Source organism: Podarcis filfolensis (genome assembly GCF_964270895.1).
Source record: "Podarcis filfolensis genome assembly, chromosome: 7".
Lineage (NCBI taxonomy): Eukaryota > Metazoa > Chordata > Lepidosauria > Squamata > Lacertidae > Podarcis > Podarcis filfolensis.
Genome location: NC_139603.1, coordinates 83934770 through 83955509, shown reverse-complemented (window position 1 = coordinate 83955509; position 20740 = coordinate 83934770). Strand labels below are relative to the sequence as shown.

The 20740-nt window shown below is 40.3% G+C and overlaps 3 protein-coding genes across 4 annotated transcripts in view; all 3 read right to left on the bottom strand.

The window, feature by feature from the left end:
* Nucleotides 1-2586: 2586 nt before the first annotated feature.
* Nucleotides 2587-10282, bottom strand: LOC310766169 (mas-related G-protein coupled receptor member H-like). Of its 2 annotated transcripts, XM_083622209.1 has the most exons (3): nucleotides 10143-10282; nucleotides 5602-5667; nucleotides 2587-4190 (listed from the first exon to the last, which is right to left on the bottom strand). In XM_083622209.1, the coding sequence occupies exons 1-3, from the start codon at nucleotides 10168-10170 to the stop codon at nucleotides 3163-3165; spliced, it is 1122 nt and encodes a 373-aa protein (XP_083478335.1). In that variant the 5' UTR covers nucleotides 10171-10282; the 3' UTR covers nucleotides 2587-3162. The 2 variants fall into 2 exon arrangements, with proteins under 2 accessions (XP_083478335.1, XP_083478336.1); XM_083622210.1 differs by lacking the exon at nucleotides 5602-5667.
* Nucleotides 10283-12282: 2000 nt separating this feature from the next.
* Nucleotides 12283-16968, bottom strand: LOC310766202 (mas-related G-protein coupled receptor member H-like; the record flags this gene model as incomplete). Its single annotated transcript, XM_083622277.1, has 2 exons — nucleotides 16658-16968; nucleotides 12283-13291 (listed from the first exon to the last, which is right to left on the bottom strand). The coding sequence occupies exon 2, from the start codon at nucleotides 13249-13251 to the stop codon at nucleotides 12283-12285; it is 969 nt and encodes a 322-aa protein (XP_083478403.1). The 5' UTR covers nucleotides 13252-13291; nucleotides 16658-16968.
* Nucleotides 16969-20320: 3352 nt separating this feature from the next.
* Nucleotides 20321-20740, bottom strand: part of LOC310766890 (proto-oncogene Mas-like) — a gene marked incomplete at both ends in the record, with an annotated part of 969 nt that continues 549 nt past the window's right edge. Inside the window, one exon of the mRNA XM_083623506.1 lies at nucleotides 20321-20740. This exon is cut by the window's right edge and continues 549 nt beyond it. Within this exon, the coding sequence (XP_083479632.1) occupies nucleotides 20321-20740 (420 nt within the window).

Genomic DNA, 20740 nt, shown 5'->3' with positions numbered 1-20740 from the left:
GTATGTGTGGACTTTCTGAACAAAAATCATCCAAGCTAGTTTACCTACTGAGAAAAGTAACAGAATAAATTATCCTCCCCAAACTCCAAAGGACTTATCCAAATAAATTCTACAAACATTACTCGTAAAATCAGCAGTAAAATGCCCCCGCACCTGAATAATGTTGCTGGCATAGCCTTCAAAAAGGATGGAGCAGAGCCAACAAGGAAAGTGTCCCATAGACATGAAACCATCAGAGAAAAAGCTCCCCACTCTCTCTTGCCCACCAGTACTTCCATTTAAAAATATCAGTTATGGGTTTTCAAACTAATTCCATAAATGAGGCAAAACATGCCAGCCTTACCTGACATCTATTTATCCAGATCAGGGACTGACGCCACCCCCCCCCTATTCTTTTAGGAGGTGATTCTACAGCAGAAGAATGACTCCTGCAGATATCCCTGAGATGTCCCCGCTCCTCCACATGCAGCTGCTGGGTGACCTTCAGCTAGTCACACTTCTCTGAAGTCTTTCAGCCCCACTCACCACAAAGAGTGTTTTTTATGGGGGAGGAAGGGAAAGGAGAATGTTAGCCGCTTTGAGACTCCTTGGGTAGTGATAATGTGGGATATCAAATCCAAACTCTTCTTCTTCTTCAACCCAGTGGCGTAGCGTGGGTTGTCAGAACCCAGGGCAAGGCAAGTAATTTGCGCCCCCTAACCCATGGATTTGCGCCCCCTAACCCTAACCCCCAGATGTTGTGGCCGGTGCGGCTGGCCCCCCTGCACCCCCACGCTACGCCACTGCTTCAACCAAATGCCTCTGTGTCATGCCTCTTTGTTCCTTGGCTGTGGTTGCAATCACCAAATATTCCCACTAAACCCTTTGACATTTACATTGGTGTTCCATGTCTATGTTCCATGTCCATTTAGATTCCAAGCATGAGCAAAGTGCCTTTAAATGTTCTTTTCATTCTGTTTTATCATTTCCCACTATTTCCTCTTTTCCTTCTCTGGAGCCACAGGTGAGAGCTGAGGGCAGGGTGGGGACCAAAGGTGGACAAACTACCCCAGAAGAAGCTCAACGTGTCCCCTAGCAGAGGTACTACCCCTCCTCTACCATCCCATACCACCTGTGAACTTTAATAGGGTCAGAAAAATAGAACCCCCAACAATGTGAGATCAAGCAGCAAGATGAGACTTAGAAAAACATCTGTATTGATTAACCTGACATTGAGATTATTTATAACATTGTATTGGTGGTGTAGAAACCTGGTGAGGCAGATGGTTAGTCTACTTTACTACTTGGACAGATTTTGGCTCCCATACTGTGACCCGATATCCCAAGACTCCAGGGATTCAACCTGGGTCTTCCTGGCTGCAAACCATGTACATCTCTTCCACTCAGCTATGGTTCTCCTCCTGCTTTTGCAAATGAACTACATCAACTTGAGACGTTCACATACCTGTGAGAAAATGCTGATCAGCAATATGGTGAGTGGGAGACAGCAAATGCAGCACTCAGTGCTGGAATAAGTAGATGGTAGGAAGGCTTGCAGAAATGAATGCAACCCAACGGGAATAAAAGCAGATATGTCCTCAGGTTCCCTGTATGACGTTTAGGGCTCCACCCACCCTTTTTAAGAATTCTGCCCACATCATGTGACAAAAATATTCTTTTCAACAGTTATCAAAATTTTGAAGATAGGAAGAGGTTATTACCTCATAAGGGTTGATGTCACAGAAGTACATTCTTGAGAAAAATTAACAAATTGCAGGGAATGAGGAACCAGACAACACTCTGTGATGCAACTAGGAGAACTATTTTTACTGAGTATTGTCATGTTTTGTCTTCATTTTGCTATGCTCTAGCTGGTTAACATCATCATGGGTACACAAGTAACTCAAAGATATACTTGCAAATGTATTTATTTCTTATTTCATAATATTCATATACTGCTTAATGGTAGAAAATCTCAAAGCAGTTTACAGAAAAGTAAGAAGCATCATTTATATATATATATATATATATATATATATATATATATATATACACAATTTCTAAAGGCATCCTGGAGAGTTAGGAAGATCTCCCTCCTTCATTGACTGTTCAAGGTGATGTCCTATAGCAGTAGCATCACTGGAAACTGGAGGAACCTTGTATCCACCTGGTCAGTGTGGGGGCAGGTTTTCCACACCCGAGTTCCCCTAAGAAGAAGAATTACTGTCCTGTAGCAACAGCATCAATGGGATGTAAAGGATAGGAGGGTGGGCTTTTTCTTTATTTTGGATTCTTCCCTGTACATTGCTCATGATATTTAGTCCGTCAAGTTTCTTCCCCTTGAGCAGTAAGGCAAAAGCCATTCCATTCCTCTATGGCTCCTCTGTTACAACTCAGTTCACATTCTCCTACATGTCCTCTTTCCTTGATGCTCCTGTCTATCCAAAACTCAGCTGCCTGAAGAAATCACTTCTTCCACCACTCACATAATTGGATTCCCCCCCCCCCAGGGGAAATCATGGGATTTCTAGTCCTCTCCACCTGCAGCACAAATGCCTTAACCTTGATTTTAGTGCCTCCCCTCCCCCTTCTGTCCTTACTGCTTTGTAAGTTAGTGGCAATTATCTCTTCCTCTCCAAATCTACCAACCTCAACTGACTAAAGCCCTCCTACTTTAATAAAGAGCTCTGCTCATTCTCTGTTGAGGAGCTCAAAACATGGAACTCCCCACCCTTAAGTATCTATCCAGGAAGGAAGATTTTGCAAGGTTGCAGTACAGTAGTAGGTGGCACAGGAAACTTCTTCATGTTCCAGGGTTTTCATTTTTCAGGTTACCCCCCCCCCCAAAAAAAAAGTGGAATTCAGAAGGCATATGGTGGCTTTGCAGGGCTTGAATTAAATGTCCTTCTGGGTCCCTTCCACCTCTACATTTCTGTGATTCTATGATTCCAAGTCAATATAATTTTGGCCATATTACTGGAGTTTGTGCCAAATGCTTTTGGAACTGTCTTCAGTCACAGGAAAAGACTATAACCTCACCTATATAAGCTCAAGCAAGACGTGAATACTGAATACAAATTAAGTAGGCTACAGGAAATGCAACCTGAAGTTATAGACATCTGCTTAGTAGAATGTAGAATGTCATAGTATAAACTAGATAAAAGTGATGGTCTTTTGGGACCATTAGCACTTTGTTTCAACAGAGGTCTCTGCTTCCTCTGTTGAGCTTTCCTCCTCCTTGAAAACATTCTGGAGTATGGCTTTCATGCTCTTCTTATGTCTGCCTCTCTTCTGCCTCCCAACCAGGAAATAGATCAAAGGGTTAACACCGCTGTTCAGGCAGGCAAATAAGTAGACATAAATTGAAGAAAAGAGAGAGGCTGAATCAAACACATAAGGGCTGATATAATAGGCATTCAGTGGAAACGAAAAAATGATGAAGAAAAGAAGAGCAAGCAAGATGGCTATTTGAGTTTTACCCCGCCTTCGCTGTTGCGATTTGAAGGAGACCTTGAGGCAGAGAATTAGAGTTGAGATAGTCATGAGCAGGAGGCAAAGGATGCCGTTCACAGCATACTGGTAATATTTCATGGTAATACTGTGCACATTTTCAGTCAGGCGGAGGGCGAAGTTAATTCCACAGAGAAGGCTAGAAAGTACCCATATTATGGAACACAAAGTGGTGGACAAATTTGCTGGCCGGCGGCATCGATGCCAAATTGGGAAGAGGACTGACACACACCTGTCAATGCTGATGGCTGTCAGTAGATATTGACCAGCACTGTACATTAATTGAAAGACATCTTGTAGAAAATCATACAGAGGTCCATAATATTCTCCTGTTGCAAACAAAATCATTTCCATAAAAAAGTTAGCTGTGACTATACCCAAGTCTGCAACAGAGAGGTTCAGGATGTAAATGGTGAAAGAGTTCCTCTTAATGCAGAAGCTAAGCAGCCAGACGACAGTCCCATTCCCTAAAAGCCCCAAAATGCAAATTAAAATTGTGAGCATAGAATATATATATATATTTGGGTAAATATCCAAAATCCATTCTGGATAATCATAACTACTATTGTTGGAGAAGGAAGTTGCATTGTCTTCTTCATAATAGTCTTCTTTAGCACTGAAAGGAGACAGGGACATTGGGCTGAGACTGCCCATTTTACTCAGTTGTTGCTGTTGCGCTTCTTCTTGTGTAGATATGTCTGCTGGGGGGTGGAGAGGGTGGAATTAGTCTTTGTTAATGAATAAAGATGAAACTAAAGCTTTTCAGCCTACTCTTCCATGTCTTTGTGAGTTAATTCTTGAGTTAATTCCTACTATGAGAGTTAATTTTTAAGGTGAAATGGCTCATCTGTTTCATCTCGAGTTCAGGCTACCTCTTCAGTAACAAACCTAATGTCAGGGCATTGCTGGATGAAGAGGAGTGGTGGGAGCCTCTTGCCCTATAGCCCCCCGCCCCTGAGGATGCAGAAGATTAGAACATTTTTAATCCAGTTGGAAGCTATACTGCTACATGGCTTCTGAAATGATTTCTCTCCCATCTCTGTCCTGCAGAGCACAAGGGATGGGGTGCTGTTAGTCCACCTGTCAATCACCTGACATCACACGTGGTTCTCAGGTGCCTCAGAATTTACACAAGGGGCCTTTGCAGGCATGGTTAGTTACGCCCATTTTGGTCAAGCTCTACCTTTTCTTCCTCACACAAACTAGGACCCTTGAACCTATGGGACCACCTCTCCTGGTATTTCCCACAGAGGACCTTACGGTCTTCAGATAAGAACATCTTGGAGATCCTGGGCCACAGGGAGGTTAGGCTGGCCTCAACCAGAGATAGGGCTTTTTCAGCCGTGGCCCCGATCTGGTGGAACACTCTGTCACAAGAGACTAGGGCCCTGCGGGAGTTGACATCTTTCCGCCAGGCCTTCAAGACAGAGCTGTACCACCAGGCCTTTGGCCAAAGCACAATCTGACCCCCTCCTTTCTTCTGTAATCCTCACAGACCTCTAGCCCAATGGTTGCCATTAATTTGATTCTGAATTGATTTTAGAATGTTTTTTAATTAATTAGCTGTGATTTTATGTAAAATGTGCTATTTTTCCTGTTGTTAGCCGATCTGAGCCGGGCTTTGGCCAGGGAGGGTGGGGTATAAATAAAATGTTGTTGTTGTTGTTGTTGTTGTTATGGCATAAATGCAGAAGGTTGACAGGCCATATTTGGCCCATCGGTTGGAGGTTCCCCACCCCTGGCTGATAGAGGTACAAAGATTTTTGGGTCACGCATTGGAGCCATCTCCACTTGCCAATGAACAACGGGGAGCTTGCTCCAAGGCTCCGGGTTGTTCCTTTGCAGTTTCACTGGCCAAATTAGGAACCTGGCTAGGACTAGATTTTTCCATGGGTTTGGAGATTCTCAGTGCTTGATTTAGTACAACATCAGGCTCAGCGCACTCCCTATCCTACTGGAAAAGGCAAAACAGAAATGGGGAACACAGAACAAAATGAAAAAAGTGGTGAAACTGGTTTACTGAGATAAGCAAGAGATGGCTAGAAGTATTCATTTTATTGTAAAAAGTGGACATAAGCAGGCAAGAATTTCTAACTTGAGCTTTTCGCTTACCTGTGACAAACATTGGATCAGATATCATGATGGAGAGAGAAAAAACCAGCAATAGATATTCCTGTGCTGCAATAAACAACCAGAAGATTTGCAGACATCAATGCCACTCCCAAGTCTTGAGGAAACATTCAATGCTCATGGCAAGATGTACAGCAATGTGCCTGTTTGCCTTCATTTATGCTTAATCAGTTTGCCAGTGACAAGACAAAAACGATTCTCACTGGATTGCCAATACAATAATCTGCAAATTTAGGAGGAGATTATTTTTTGCAATACCCTAGAATACCACTGTTGCAAAAAGTGGGCTTGCAAGTAGTAGGAAAAAAATGACTCTGAATTGATCAGGTGAAATGCACTTATTGAATAGAATCATAAAAAGCTTCTAAATTAAGCTTCTAAATTTTCATCCTGAAACTGGAAATTATGGATGTACGAAAAAGCACTAAGAGCATGCAATATTATAGCAAATGTAAAAACTTAGGGTGGTATAGGTGCGTATAGGGTAGTATACAAATATAATAATAATAATAATAATAATAATAATAATAATTTATAATGCCATATTATTATTTTTCTCACTCTCCTGTAATACTAGAACTCAGGGCCATCTAGTTCATCTGAATGCTGGACAATTCAAGAAAGACAAAAGAAAATACTTCTCTGAAAAGTAGATAGATAAACCGTGGAATCTGCTCCCAAAATATATACTAATGGCCATCAACTTGGATGACTTTAAAAGAGGACTGAACACATCAATGGATGATAAATTTATATTCTGCCTCCTGTGTGTGGGGCAGTATGCCTCTGAAGTCCAGTTGCTGAAAATCAGAACTGGGGGGAAAGCTGTTGTGCTCAGGTCCTGCTTGTAAGCTTCCCATAAACATCTGTTTGACCACTGTGAGAAAAGGTTGCCGGGATGGATGGTTCTTTGGCCTTCTCCAGCTGTTCCCTTCTTATGGTGTGTCCTGATAGCATCAACAGAGAAGGCAACATGAAGGATGGGGCTTTATTTTGCATTCTTTTCTTCACTTGGTTTTGCATGTTCCATCAGTTATGTTTTTTCCTCTGGCACAAATGAAAACAAGCCCTACATTCTTCTCCAACTCCAGTGCTGAAACTTAGTTCACCATCTGGTCATCTCCTGACTTGGCTACACCGACTTTTTCTGATCTGGACGGAGCTCTTCATTCACTCCTCTGTCCTCTTATTGATTCAAAATTCTGTTTCCAAATCATTCACCTCTGCTAAAAGTAGTTAGTAGTATCCTGTGTCAGCCATTCAGCTGTTGAGGCTACAACAGTCTGGCATGTGGGGTTATAGCCCAAAACATCTGGAAGCAACCACACTTGTTTTTCCTTTCTTATGTCCCTGATGACAAAAGAAAAGCTTTTCTGGAGCAGAACAGAGGTAGATCTAGTCCATCATTCTGTTCCTGCTTTCTAAAGGAAGCCACTAAACCAGATATGTTCCTTCACCACCATCGTCAAATTCACTCAGTGAGACTTTGCAACAGACATATGGAATTCTAGCAGTGCAAGGCTCTGCAAAGATCACATCCAGTTAAGTATGCAATGCTGGACTTTGAATCCTTGCTATTCCACAGACTGGGCTGAGGCAAACATCTGCATTGGTAAAGACCAACTCATGTTTAGAGGCACAATCTGAGTGTCATTAAAAGCAAACTTTGATGCCAGATTGAAGAGTCCTTCTAGAAGGAAGCAGGATTGCCTTGCCCACAAGGGAAGCTGAGGAGACCACCTCAGGATCCAGGGAGGGAGGTCAATACTTCCTTTGAGTAACATGGTAGTTAGGAAGTTTGTGTAATTTATGCAAAATGTTATTTTGGAAAACTCAATAAAAATCATGTTTAAAAAAAGAAATCATAAATAAATAGATAAATTAATACATAAAGTGATGTTGATGGTGTCAGAGTTCTGTTTGCTGAAATTAAAGTGGAGATTACACTCTAAAAGTCTCAGTTTTGCAGAAAGAAATTACTGGGAAAAGTTAGTTTGCAAGTGGTAGGGAAGGGAGAACCAGCTAATGGCTCTGTGATTTAATCAAGTGAAATTCATTTATTGATTAAAATCATACCATGCTTCTATATTTCCATGCTCAATCAGGTTAACGGAATCAAAACGGATGTACAAAAAAAGAGTACAAAAATACTGGGAATGTTTCATCTGTGCCTTTTGGGGTTTTTACCATGGTCATCCTTCTGTAAAGTTTATGCCTGTAGTCAACCATGTCCCACTGGTTTTCTGCATTCCAACAGGCCTCTTTTATGCTCACTATGTGAATGCCATCTGGACATAATGCAGCAAGTAGATAGGACAGTCACATGTGGTCTTCTGTATCAGTAATGGCCAGAGCACATTACAGGCAACTACATGAGATGTACAAGGAAGATAATAAGAAAGGGTTTAGTTACACAACTTCTAGATTTCAAAAGGAAGTTATAGAAGAAGAAGTGAAGCTGCTGAAGAAAGCATATAGTATTTTGATAGAATGGGAAACAAAAGATGAGGAGGTCAAATCGGTTATGATCAAATGGCCACAGGATATAGGACATAATATACAATTTGAGGACCGGGGAAAATTGTGGAAGGTAAACTTGAAATTTACAGATTGTTCTCTCTTTAAAGAAAATTATATGAAAATGATGTATAGATGGTACATTACACCAGTGCAGATCGTAAAAATGTATAAAACAGGGTCAAATATATGTTGGAAATGTAAAGAAAAAGAAGGGACTTTTTATCATATATGGTGGGAATGTAGAGAAATTTTAAAAAATTGGGAAATGATATACAATGAATTGGAAAAAAAATGTTTAAAACGACATTTGTAAAGAAACCAGAAGCATTTTTGTTAGGGGGTGTAGTACAAGACCTGCCAAGAAATATAAAGAATTAATTTATGTATGCTACAACAGCAGCAAGAGTCTTGATAGCACAAGGATGGAAGAATGAGGAAATCCCAATGAAAGAACAGTGGCAAGAAAAATTGATGAGATATGCAGAGTTGGCTAACTGACATGTAAATTGCAGGACAAGGACAACTGTGGCTTTAAGGAAGAATGGGAGCTTTTTTACAAATTATTTAAAAAGACAACAAAATGAACTGGACTCCTTGGCAAGTTTTGAATAAACATACACAAATTTATTGGTTGATAACATGTTAGATAGATAATGTAAGGATATGTAAAATTTTATAACATGCAGAGAATAATATGTACTGAGAAATCAGAGAGAGGAGCTGAGGGAGGACTTTGGTGGGGAAGCGGAGGGAGGGATGGAAGGGAGGGGGGAAATAATGTATGCAATTATATGGTGTGATAATTTGTTATGCTGAAATTGCTGATAAAAATATTTTTTTTAAAAAAAAAAAGAAACAAGAGGTACAGCTACAATAGTTGGGCATATGCGGCTGACTGACATCAATCAAGGAACGTCTCAATTTTCTTTTGATTTAGGAGCAGGGGAAGATCCTTGGAGGAAGGGTTCCTGAGGGACATTAAACTGGATGAACTTATTTAATTGAATATATGACGATGTGTCATAGTAGTCCTCTTCCCATAAAAGACCATGCATATAAGTGCATAGGAGGGGGCAGGATTGTGAAAGCAGATCTTTACGGTGACTGCACATTCAGCTGAATTTGTGCATAGAGTCAGGCGCATTTATAATTATGCACAGCTAAGGCTCTGCCAGGAACTCTGCCATTTGATGTTTCCCTAATGACATGGATGGATATACATGTAACCCAATACTTTGGATGCTATTTGATTAAGCCATACTCTGAATTGACCCACTGAAATCAAGACACTTGGTTGTGACTTATTAAGTCTGTTGATATTGACTTAGTTAGGAAGTTGGCTTACACCAATTCAGATCATTTGTTGAGCTAGTTTAGTAATACCTACTGAGCTAGGGAAAGCATCCTCAAAAGACTGGTAATAGATCCTCACATTTCAGACAGTGTCATTCCCAGCCCTACCTGATAGAGACTGAATCTGGAATCTTTTGCATGCAAACCACTCAGCCTCAGATTTTGGATACAAAATCCACACTTCCATTTGAACTGTGATTTCTATGCAAGGATATGAGAGGTGATTCTTTTGTGCCATTGCTTATTCCCATGAAAACCTGCTACAGTGGTACCTCGGGTTAAGTACTTAATTCGTTCCGGAGGTTCGTTCTTAACCTGAAACTGTTCTGAACCTGAAGCACCACTTTAGCTAATGGTGCCTCCTGCTGCTGCCACACTACTGGAGCCCGATTTCTGTTCTTATCCTGAAGCAAAGTTCTTAACCTGAAGCACTATTTCTGGGTTAGCGGAGTCTGTAAACTGCACCGTATGTAACCCGAGGAACCACTGTATTTGCTGTTGATTGGGGACAAACATCAGTAGGGTTTTGGAAGGGACATTCAAAGCCTTAGTGTTGGCCCTGAAGCTACTAAGTCTATCAGGCTCTGAGATCTCCAGAACTCATTCTGTCCTAGTCCTGCCACCCTTGCAGATGAAATATGTTCACATACCTGTGAGAATCTGTGGCTCAGATATCATGAGCAGGAGGAAGCAGGAGTAAGAGCGTTCTGTGGTGGAGAAAGTAGGCAATCAAAGGATTTGCAGGAATCAATGCAATCCGCAAGTCGCAAGGAAAACTTGTAAGACTGACCCAGCTGACTTCAAGATGTCCTGTAAATTATCCTCTCCTCTTCATCTGCGCTTAATCAGTTTGCCAACATCATGTGACAAGAAGAAACTGTTTCTTTACTGATGATCAAGATAGCCATCAGCAAAATTAGGAGGACTTTATTGCTGCCTTAAGTCTCACTGTTTCAGAAAGTACTCTTGATAAAAGGTGGTCCTGTTCATTGGGAAGCGGAAAGCCGTAACCAACTCTGTGACTTGATCGAGTGATATTCATTTATTGATTAATAGCATAGTATGCTTCTATCTTTCCATGCTCAACTTGGTTAACATAATAATGCATATACCAAAAAGTACAAAAACACAGGGAATATTGCAGCCAATGGATACAGTAACATAAGAGCCATGAGAAGTTTCTTCTGGAAAGTGGGGAATTCCTGTAGATTTTCCCCCACTCCCAAATATTAACTACTCAACTGCTAACTACTGCTAACTACTCAAAACTCTGTCATTTTTTAAAACCTCCATTTTCCTCATATCAGATTCCCCCAAGGATCTGAAACTGTTCTGAACCTGAAGCACCACTTTAGCTAATGGGGCTTCCTGCTGCTGCCACGCCGCCGGAGCACAATTTCGGTTCTCATCCTGAAGCAAAGATCTTAACCTGAGGTAGTATTTCTGGGTTAGCGGAGTCTGTAACATGAAGCGTATGTAACCCGAGGTACCACTGTACATCATTTTCATTACATTTTATTTGAGCAAACTGCGTGCAGTAAAATTTATTCCATATTTCACAATCTTTCACAATCTTCTAAAAGTATGTTATACCCAATATCTTTTGCCCAATGTATCATTATAGATTTAGCTTTTTCGTCTTTTGTATACCATTCCAAAAGTAACTTATACGTTTTTGACAACATTTTTCCTTTATTACTTAATAAATTCAATTCAAACCTAGATCTTATATATTCACATCCATTTTTCTTGTTCTCTTCTTTAAACACTTCATTTATTTGACGATAATGCAGCCAATCATTTACCAGGTTTTTTTATTTCCTCATAAGGTTTTAGTTTCCACTGGTTATCCATCTCCATCACCAAATCTCCATAGGTGGGCCATCCCCCCCCCCCATATTTAGCTTTTTTATAGTTGTTGCCTCTAATGGCACCATGGTGTTTTACATTCTCTTAAGTCTTATATCTATTCAACACCTCATATATTGATTTTTGAATTATGTGGTTCAGAAAATCTTTATGGATTTTTACCTTCTCATACCATAAATATGTGTGCCACCCAAATCTATTATCAAATCCTTCCAGATCTAATAGAGCTGTATTTTTTAACAATATCCAATCCCTTAACCAACAAAGGCAAGAAGCTTCGTAATACACGTTTAAATCTGGTAGAGAGAAACCTCCTCTCTCTTTGGTATCTGTAATTAATTTAAATTTTATTCTTGGTTTCTTTCCTTGCCAGATAAATCTTGTAATTACTTTTTGCCACTCTTTAAAATCATGAACACCATTTATAAACTACTATGTCTTCCAAGAAGGAAATAAATCAAAGGGTTAACACAACAGTTCAGGCACTCACAAAAGTAGTCATAATATAGGCTCTAGGGAGGTTCTGAACTGAAAACAAAAATGCTGATGCATAAAGCATTCAAAATGTGTTTAAAGGTTCCCTTCTGCCAGCCGAATATACTTTCCCACCCCAGCCTACATCTTTCCCCAACTGCAAGTTCAGAGCTCCCTGAATACATTAAATGAATGTATGAACACAATGGACCCAGGCTTCCTCCATAGTCATATACTATCTAGATTTATAAAATAATAAGAATAATAAGAAGTTCGTCAAATCCATTCATCTGTTCAAGACTGAGATTCTATGCATACTCTAAAATCAACAGTCAGCACTGAGCACAGGTCAACAATGTTACAGACAGAAAGTTTGTAAATTGGGAACTAGTTTGTGCCATCAGAATCACAATGATAAAGACATATTTTGACAATATTTTTGAGCCATCATAACTGAGTTTCCAAAGAGATCTCCCCTGCCTCTGCAGGGTTTTCATCCTCTTTGAAAACATTCTGGAATGTGGCTTTCAGGCTCTGCCTACACCTGCCTCTCTTGTGTCTTCCAACCAGGAAATAAATCAAAGGGTTAATACAGCTATCCAGATAGGCAAGTATGAAGGCATATTCTAAGAAAGAAGGAGGTTCTGAATCAAGAACATAAACAAAGATGAAAATGGTATTGAGTGGAAAAGAAAAAATGACGAAGAAGAAGAGAGCAAGCAGGACTATAATTAGAAGTTTTCCCCTCCTCCTCTGGTGTGATTTAAAGCAAACCCTGATAAAAAGGATCAGAGTGGCGATAGTCATGAGTGGGAGGCAAAGGAAGCCATTCACAATAAGATGAATGCCCAGTATGTTATAAACACTGAAATCAGCCAGAAGGAGAGTGAAGTCAATTGCAGGGAAAATAGAAGAAAGTCCCCATATTGAGGCACAAACAGCAGTGGACATATTTGGTGGTCGGTGGCATCGATGCCAAAGTGGGAAAAGGACAGCCACACACCTATCAATGCTGATGGCTGTCAGCAGAAATTGACCTGTGCTGTAGAATAGGAACATGAGAATAAGAAGGTATACTAGAAGGTGTTTGTGGACAGATACTTCAAACAGGGACCATATATACCAACTAAGATTAACTGTGACTAAACCAAAGTCAGCTATGGAGAGGTGCAGGATGTAAGTCGTGAAAGGAGTCCTCTTAATGCAGAATCCAAGCAGCCAGATAACAGTCCCATTCCACCAAATTCCCAAAATGCTGATTAAAAAGCAAATATATAGATACATATACTCTCCTAATGTCAATCGTGAATTATTATTAGTGAAGCTATTGTTAGAGAGAACAGTTCCATTGTCCATTCTGTAATATTCCTCTTCAGCATTCAAAGGGGACAGTGATGGGAGGCTGCAATTGATCATCGTGATCAGTCTTTGCTTTTCTACTTTGTCCGGTGTTTTCCTGCTGGAAGAATTTAGAGAATGGTAGAATTAGTCCTTACTAACGGAAATAAGCAAAGACAAAGCTAAAGCTTTAGAGATTAGTCTTTCATACTTTGTAGCTATTTTGGAGTGGGTGGTTAAGGTGAAATGACTCTTGCTCTTTAATTGCCAGGTGAAGGGGCCAGTGGGGCTTGCAGCTACCTGAATATATTTGGGGTTTCAGAGCGTCTCTATGATAGGGTTCCCATATTCACCAAAGTAAAAATGCTTCCCAGGGCAAGGAACATAGATCTGTGGTGCAACATCTGCCGCCTGTGCAGAAGGGTTCCATCCCTGGCACCAACCATAAGGGCAGACCCTTATCTGAAACCCTTGAGAAGTGCTGTCAGCCAGAGTCACACAGCCACAGAATCTTTGAGTTGGAAGGGACCAAAGGGTTATCTAGTCCAACCCCCAGCAATGCAACAATGTAAAGCAATACTGGGCAAGTTGGAAAGAGCCAATGTGGCATTGTGATTCCAATTTTGGAGTAAGATCTGGGAGACCAGCCATCAAATTCCCACACAGACATAAAACTCACTGGATAACCTCAAACCAGAGTTCCTCATCCTGACCTATCTCACAGGTTTCTTGTGAGGATAAAAAGAGGAGCAAGACAAACCATGTACACCACCTTGAACGCCTTGGAGGAAAGGTGGGTATAAATAAATAAATTGACTGAATCTATTTATTAGAAGGCAACTTCCTATACTTTTCTGTTCCTAAAACCTCATACAGAATCTTTCACAGCTGTGTTATCTTTTAATCCCAGGGATTGAAGCTGTGCTTATCAATCATCATCATCCTCAATGCTTAATTCTGCTACACCAATTGCTAATTACAATGGACAAAGTTTTAGGAGGCAGCTTCTTTTACTTTTCTGTTCCTAAAACCTCATACAGAATCTTTCACAGATGTGTTATCTTTGAATCTTTTAACCCCAGGGGTTGAAGCTGTGCTTGTCAGTCGTCGTCATCATCATCATCATCATCATATTCGATGCTTAAATCTGCCACACCAATAACTCGTATTTCTGCTCCTGTAAGTGAAGAATTTCTAACTTGAGGTTTTCGCTTACCTGTGACTAACGTTGTATCAGATACTGTGGTAGAGAGAGAGAACCAGAAGTAAGTAATCCTGTGCTGGAAGATTTGCAGAAACCAATGCAACTCCCAAGTCTTGAGGAAACATTCAATGCATTTAAGAGCTCATGACAAGATGTGCTGGAATGTGTCTGTTTCCCTTCATTTATGCTTAATCAGTTTGCCAGTGTCATGTGACAAGAGAAAAACAATTGTCACTGGATTGTCAATATAGTCTAAAGGGGATTGTGTTCATGCACAGTAACAGCTCCATTTGTAAAATATACAAAAGTGCTTTGAAAGTATCTGTTACACTTCAAAAGCCTGCAAGTAAGTTTTAAGCACTGAGAAGCACTTTGCTTCCAGCGCAGGAGATTTCCAATACACCCGGGGAAAGAAAGCCAGCTAATGGGCTGGAAAGAGCAGGATGATGTTACAGTAGGGATGCAGAACATTTTCCCAGCAAGAGGACCTCATTTTTTATGGGACACCTCCTAGAAGGGAATACATATAGCCAATCTAATCCCACTTGTAAGCAGAGAGTTGTGTTTGGATAAAAGTAGGATGCTTGGAATCTCTTTTTTTATAGAATATTTATTGAGATTTTACAGAAAGCAAAGGTTTACAGAATAAAAAGGAAGCATATAAAAAAGAAGAAATAAGAAAAAATACAAAAAGTACAAAAATACAGTACCAAAGAACTTTGGAAATTGAAGACTCTTTCGTGGAAATTTTCAGGGATATCCCTAAACTTATCTTGGACGTCAGGGCCCACTACAGAGATCTGGTGGACCTACTGAAAAGAAATAATATTCCTTTCAGATGGGAATTCCCTCAAGGCCTATCCTTTAAATTTAAAGGAAGGAAAATAAGAATAAGGACTGTGGAGGATAAAGACAAATTTCTGAACGAACAAGGGGAGAATCTGCAGAAGGGAGTGATTGGAGAGGAGCCAATCAGCTCAGAAAGAATTGTGGACATAGCAAATTTATCATATGGACTTGCTGAACCAGGGAAAGACATACCACCGACAGAAGAAGAACAACAACTCGGGGCAGTAGGAGGGAAGAACAAGTAATTCACCATGGCTCTGCAACTTCTAAGTTGGAATTGTAATGGGATCAATTCCCCTCGAAAGAGGAAAAGTGTTTTCCATATATTAAGAAAAGAACAATTGGACTTGATTTGTTTACAGGAAACACATGTGATGAGGTCACACAGGAAGTTGCTTATTAATAAGAGATTGGGACAAGAATTTATTTCATCTGACAAGGTTAAAAAAAGAGGAGTAGTGATATATGCAAAGGAGAAACTTTCACCGAAACAAATTTTTAAAGATGAACAAGGAAGATATTTGGCTATTGCAATTCAACTTCAAGGAGAAAAATTTTTGATTGTAGGGGTGTATGGTATCCAGCCCAACCATACACACATCCATTTTCAAGCCATGAATATGTTCAAAACTCTGAATAAATAAATATAGAAAACTGCCTTGTGCAAGGCAAGACTGCTTTTCTACCTAGCTCACATTGCTGACCCTGACCAGCAGGGATATAGGCAGGAATCATTCCTGTCCTACCTGGAGCTGCCACTGAGTGAATCCAGGACTTTCTGCATGCTAAGCCATAGTTCTGCAGATGAGCAAGAGCCCTCAAAACACCTGCAAGCATAAAGTGCATATGTCTCTGGAGACTTTGATAAGTGTTTTATTTTCTTCTTCTTTTTTTATATGTTCATTTCCTGAAGACACAGGAGATTGCTGAAGTATCTAGACTGAGAAAAAAGAAACCTGCCCATGACTTATTGGAACACCAACTAGCGGATATGAACATTTTAACAGGATATGAATTAGCCCTACCCAGCAGAGACTGAATCTGGAATCTTCTGCATGCAAACCACTCAGCCTCAGATTTTGGATACAAAACTCTATGTATAACTTTCTAACATACCTTGAACTGTGATTTCTATGCAAGGATATGAGAGGTTATTATTTTGTTCCATTGCTTTTCCCCATGAAAACCTGCAGTTTACTGTTGATTTGGGCCAAACATCTGCAGGATCTTTGAAGGGACATTCAACAGCCTAGTGTTAGACCTTAAGCTACTAAGGCTATCAGGCACTGAGATCTCCAGAACTCATTCTTTCCTAGCCTGCCACTTGGGATTCCTATAATTATGTTCATGTCAGTGTGCAGAATGCTTGCTAATTATCCCACTGAGCAGTGGCTCTCCTGCTACCCTTGCATGTTAAGTATGTCCACATACCTGTGAGAATCTGTGGCTCAGATATCATGAGCAGAAGGAAGCAGGAGTAAGAGCGTTCTGTGCTGGGGAAAGTTGGCAATCGAAGGATTTGCAGGAATCAATGCAATCCCCAACTTGCAAGGAAAACTTGTAAGTCTGACCAAGCTGAATTCAAAATGTCCTGTAAATTATCCTCTTCTCTTCATCTGCGCTTAATCAGTTTGCCAACATCTTGTGACAAGAAGAAACTGTTTCTTTACTGGTGATCAAGATAGCCATCAGCAAAATTAGGAGGAGTTTGTTGCCGCCTTAAGTCTCACTGTTATAGAAAGAACTCTTGATAAAAGGTGGTTTCTTAGCCATCGGGAAGCAGGAAGCAGTTAACAACTCTCTGACTTAATTGAGTGATATTCATTTATTAATTAATAGCATAGTATGCTTCTATCTGTCCATGCTCAACTTGGTTAACATAATAATTGTCAGGGAACTGCCATCTGAGGAGCAGGAGGTGAAAGGGCTCACAGAGGGTGAGAGAGACCATTCAGCTGAGGAGGGAACCAGCAGGGGGAGAAGTGGAGTTCCAAGGGAAAGTGAGTCGGAGGGAGGGCTCAGAGACACTTCAAGCGAGAACAGTGGGGAGGCTTCAGGACCTCCCATAGGGACACCTACTCCTCGCCGGAAACTGTCACGCCGAGAGTCCAGAAGACGCGTTTCCGTTAAGGAGCTTTTATGCTGGAAGAAGTTCCGTAAACGCCCACTGTCCGATTCAACGAGCGACTGATGGAGCCATGCTTAAGGAGCTCCGTCACAGACAGAGGTTTGTGGACTTAGCCAAACTCTGAGGGACTAGGATTTTACGCACAAGCAGCTCACCATCCCATCACAGTAATGTATATACAAAAAAGTACAAAAACACAGGGAATATTGCAGCCAATGGATACAGTAACATAAGAGCCATGAGAAGTTTCTTCTGGAAAGTGGCAAATTCCTGTAGATTGTTCCCCACTCCCACATGTCACCCCCTGCTAACGACTCAAAACTCTGCCATTTCTTAAAAAGCTCCACTTCCCTCATATCAGATTCCCCCAAGGATGCAGCATCCTCAAATATACCATTGCTTGAAGGTCTTTAACTCAAACCACTGCTTTATTTAAAATTGTCATCTTCCTCCTCTCAGTTCCCTCCATCCCTGCTTTATTCAAATGTCCGCTGTTGTTTTAGGTCACCATTTCCCCTTGAAAAGTGCCTCTTCTTTCATTGGTATCTCTTCTTGTTTCCATCTTTGGGCTAATAATATTCTTGCTGCAGTTGTTGCATTTGTTGTTGTTTAGTCGTTTAGTTGTGTCCGACTCTTTTTGACACCATGGACCAGAGCACGCCAGGCACTCCTGTCTTCCACCGCCTCCCGCAGTTTGGTCAGGCTCATGTTTGTAGCTTCGAGAACACTGTCCAACCATCTTGTCCTCTGTCGTCCCCTTCTCCTTGTGCCCTCCATCTTTCCCAACATCAGGGTCTTTTCCAGGGAGTCTTCTCTTCTCATGAGGTGGCCAAAGTATTGGAGTCTCAGCTTCACGATCTGTCCTTCCAGTGAGCACTCAGGGCTGATTTCCTTAAGAATGGAGAGGTTTGATCTTCTTGCAGTCCATGGGACTCTCAAGAGTCTCCTCCAGCACCATACTTCAAAAGCATCAATTCTTCGGCGATCAGCCTTCTTTATGGTCCAGCTCTCATTTCCATACATCACTACTGGGAAAACCATGGCTTTAACTATACGGACCTTTGTTGGCAAAGTGATGTCTCTGCTTTTTAAGATGCTGTCTAGGTTTGCCATCGCCTTTCTCCCAAGGAGCAGGCATTTTTTAATTTCGTGACTGCTGTCACCATCGGCAGTGATCATGGAGCCCAAAAAAGTAAAATCTCTCACTGCCTCCATTTCTTTCCCTTCTATTTGCCAGGAGGTGATGGGACCAGTGGCCATGATCTTCAGTTTTTTTGATATTGAGTTTCAGACCATATTTTGCGCTCTTCTCTTTCACCCTCATTAAAAGGTTCTTTAATACCTCCTCACTTTCTGCCATCAAGGTTGTGTCATCTGCATATGTGAGGTTGTTGATATTTCTTCCGGCGATCTTATAAAAACAATGCATATAAAAACAATGTTTTATCTTGCTTGTGTATTTCTCTACCTACAATCCCTAATAAGAAGGCTTCTGGGTTTTGTTTTTTTAAAATAAATGTATATTTCAACCTTTTTTAAAGTTCATTATATATCATTTCCCAGAAAGCCTTTGCCTCCTTACACACCCACCACATATGATAAAAGGTACCATCTCTTTTCTTATATTTCCAACATCGGTTATTTGTTCTATACATTTTTGCTAGTTTCACTGGTGTTAAATACCATCTATACATCATTTTCATTACATTTTCTTTGAGCAAACTGCATGCAGTAAAATTTATCCCATCTTTTCACAATCTTTCCCAATCTTCTAACTGTATGTTATGCCTCATATCTTTTGCCCAATATATCATTACCGATTTAGCTTCTTCATCTTTTGTATGCCATTCCAAAAGTAACTTGCATCTTTCACAACATTTTTACTTTATTACTTAATAAATCCAATTCAAACCTAGATCTTATATATTCACATCCATTTTTCTTGTTGTCTTCTTTAAACACTTCATTTATTTGACGATAATGCAGGCAATCATTTACCAAGGTATTTATATCCTCATAAGATTTTAATTTCCATTGGTTATCCATCTCCATCACCAAATCTCCATAAGTGGCCCAATTTCCACCCCATATTTAACTTTTTTATAGTTGTTGCCTCTAACGGCAACAGCCACCATGGTGTTTTACATTCTAATAAGTCTTATATCTATTCCACACCTCATATATTGATTTTAGAATTATGTGGTTCAGAAAACCTTCATGGACTTTTACCTTTTCATACCATAAATATGCGTGCCACCCAAATCTATTATCAAATCCTTCCAGATCTAGTAAATCTGTATTTTTTTAACAATATCCAATCTCTTAAGAAACAAAAGCAAGAGAGAAACCTCCTCTCTTTTGGTATCTGTAGTTAATTTAAATTTTATTCTTGGTTTCTTTCCTTCCCAGATAAATACTGTAATTACTTTTTGCCACTCTTTAAAATCACGAACACCATTTATAATCTCCTATGTCTTCCAACAGGGAAATAAATCAAAGGGTTAACACACCTTTTCAGGCAGGCACAAAAGTGGTCGTAATATAGGATATCCAGGGAGCTTCTGAACTGAAATCAAAAATGCTGATACATAAGGCATTCAAAGTGTGTGTAGAGGTTCCATTCTGCCAGCCAAATCTACTTTCGCACCCCAGCCTACATCTTTCCCCAGCAACTCCAACTGCAAGCTCAGAGCTCCCTGAATACATTAAATGCTCTTCTCGTGAATGGACCCAGGCTTCCTCCATAGTCGTATACTATCTAGATTTATAAAATAATAGGAATAATAAGAAGTTCATCAAGTCCATCCATCTGTTCAAGACTGAGATTCTATGCACACTCTGAAATCAATAGCCAGCACTGAGCACAGGTCAACAAGATTACAGACAGAAAGTTTGTAAATTGGGAACTAGTTTCTGTCATCAGAATCACAATGATAAAGACATATTTTGGCAATATTTTTGAGCCATCATAACTGAGTTTCCAAAGAGATCTCCCCTGTTTCTGCAGGGTTTTCTTCCTCTTTGAAAACATTCTGGAATATGGCTTTCATGCTCTGCCTACACCTGCCTCTTTTCTGTCTTCCAACCAGGAAATAAATCAAAGGATTAACACTGCTGTTCAGACAGGTGAGTATGAAGGCATATTTTGAGAAAAAATGAAGACCTGAATCAAGAACAAAAAGAGTGATGAAAACGGCATTGAGTGGGAAAGAAAAAATGATGAAGAAGAATAGAGCAAGCAGGACTATAATTAGAAGTTTCCCCCTCCTCCTCTGGTGTGATTTAAAGCAGACCCTGACAAAAAGGATCAGAGTAGTGATAGTCATGAGAGGGAGGCAAAGGAAGCCACTCACAATAAACTGAATGCCCAGTATGTTAGAAAGATT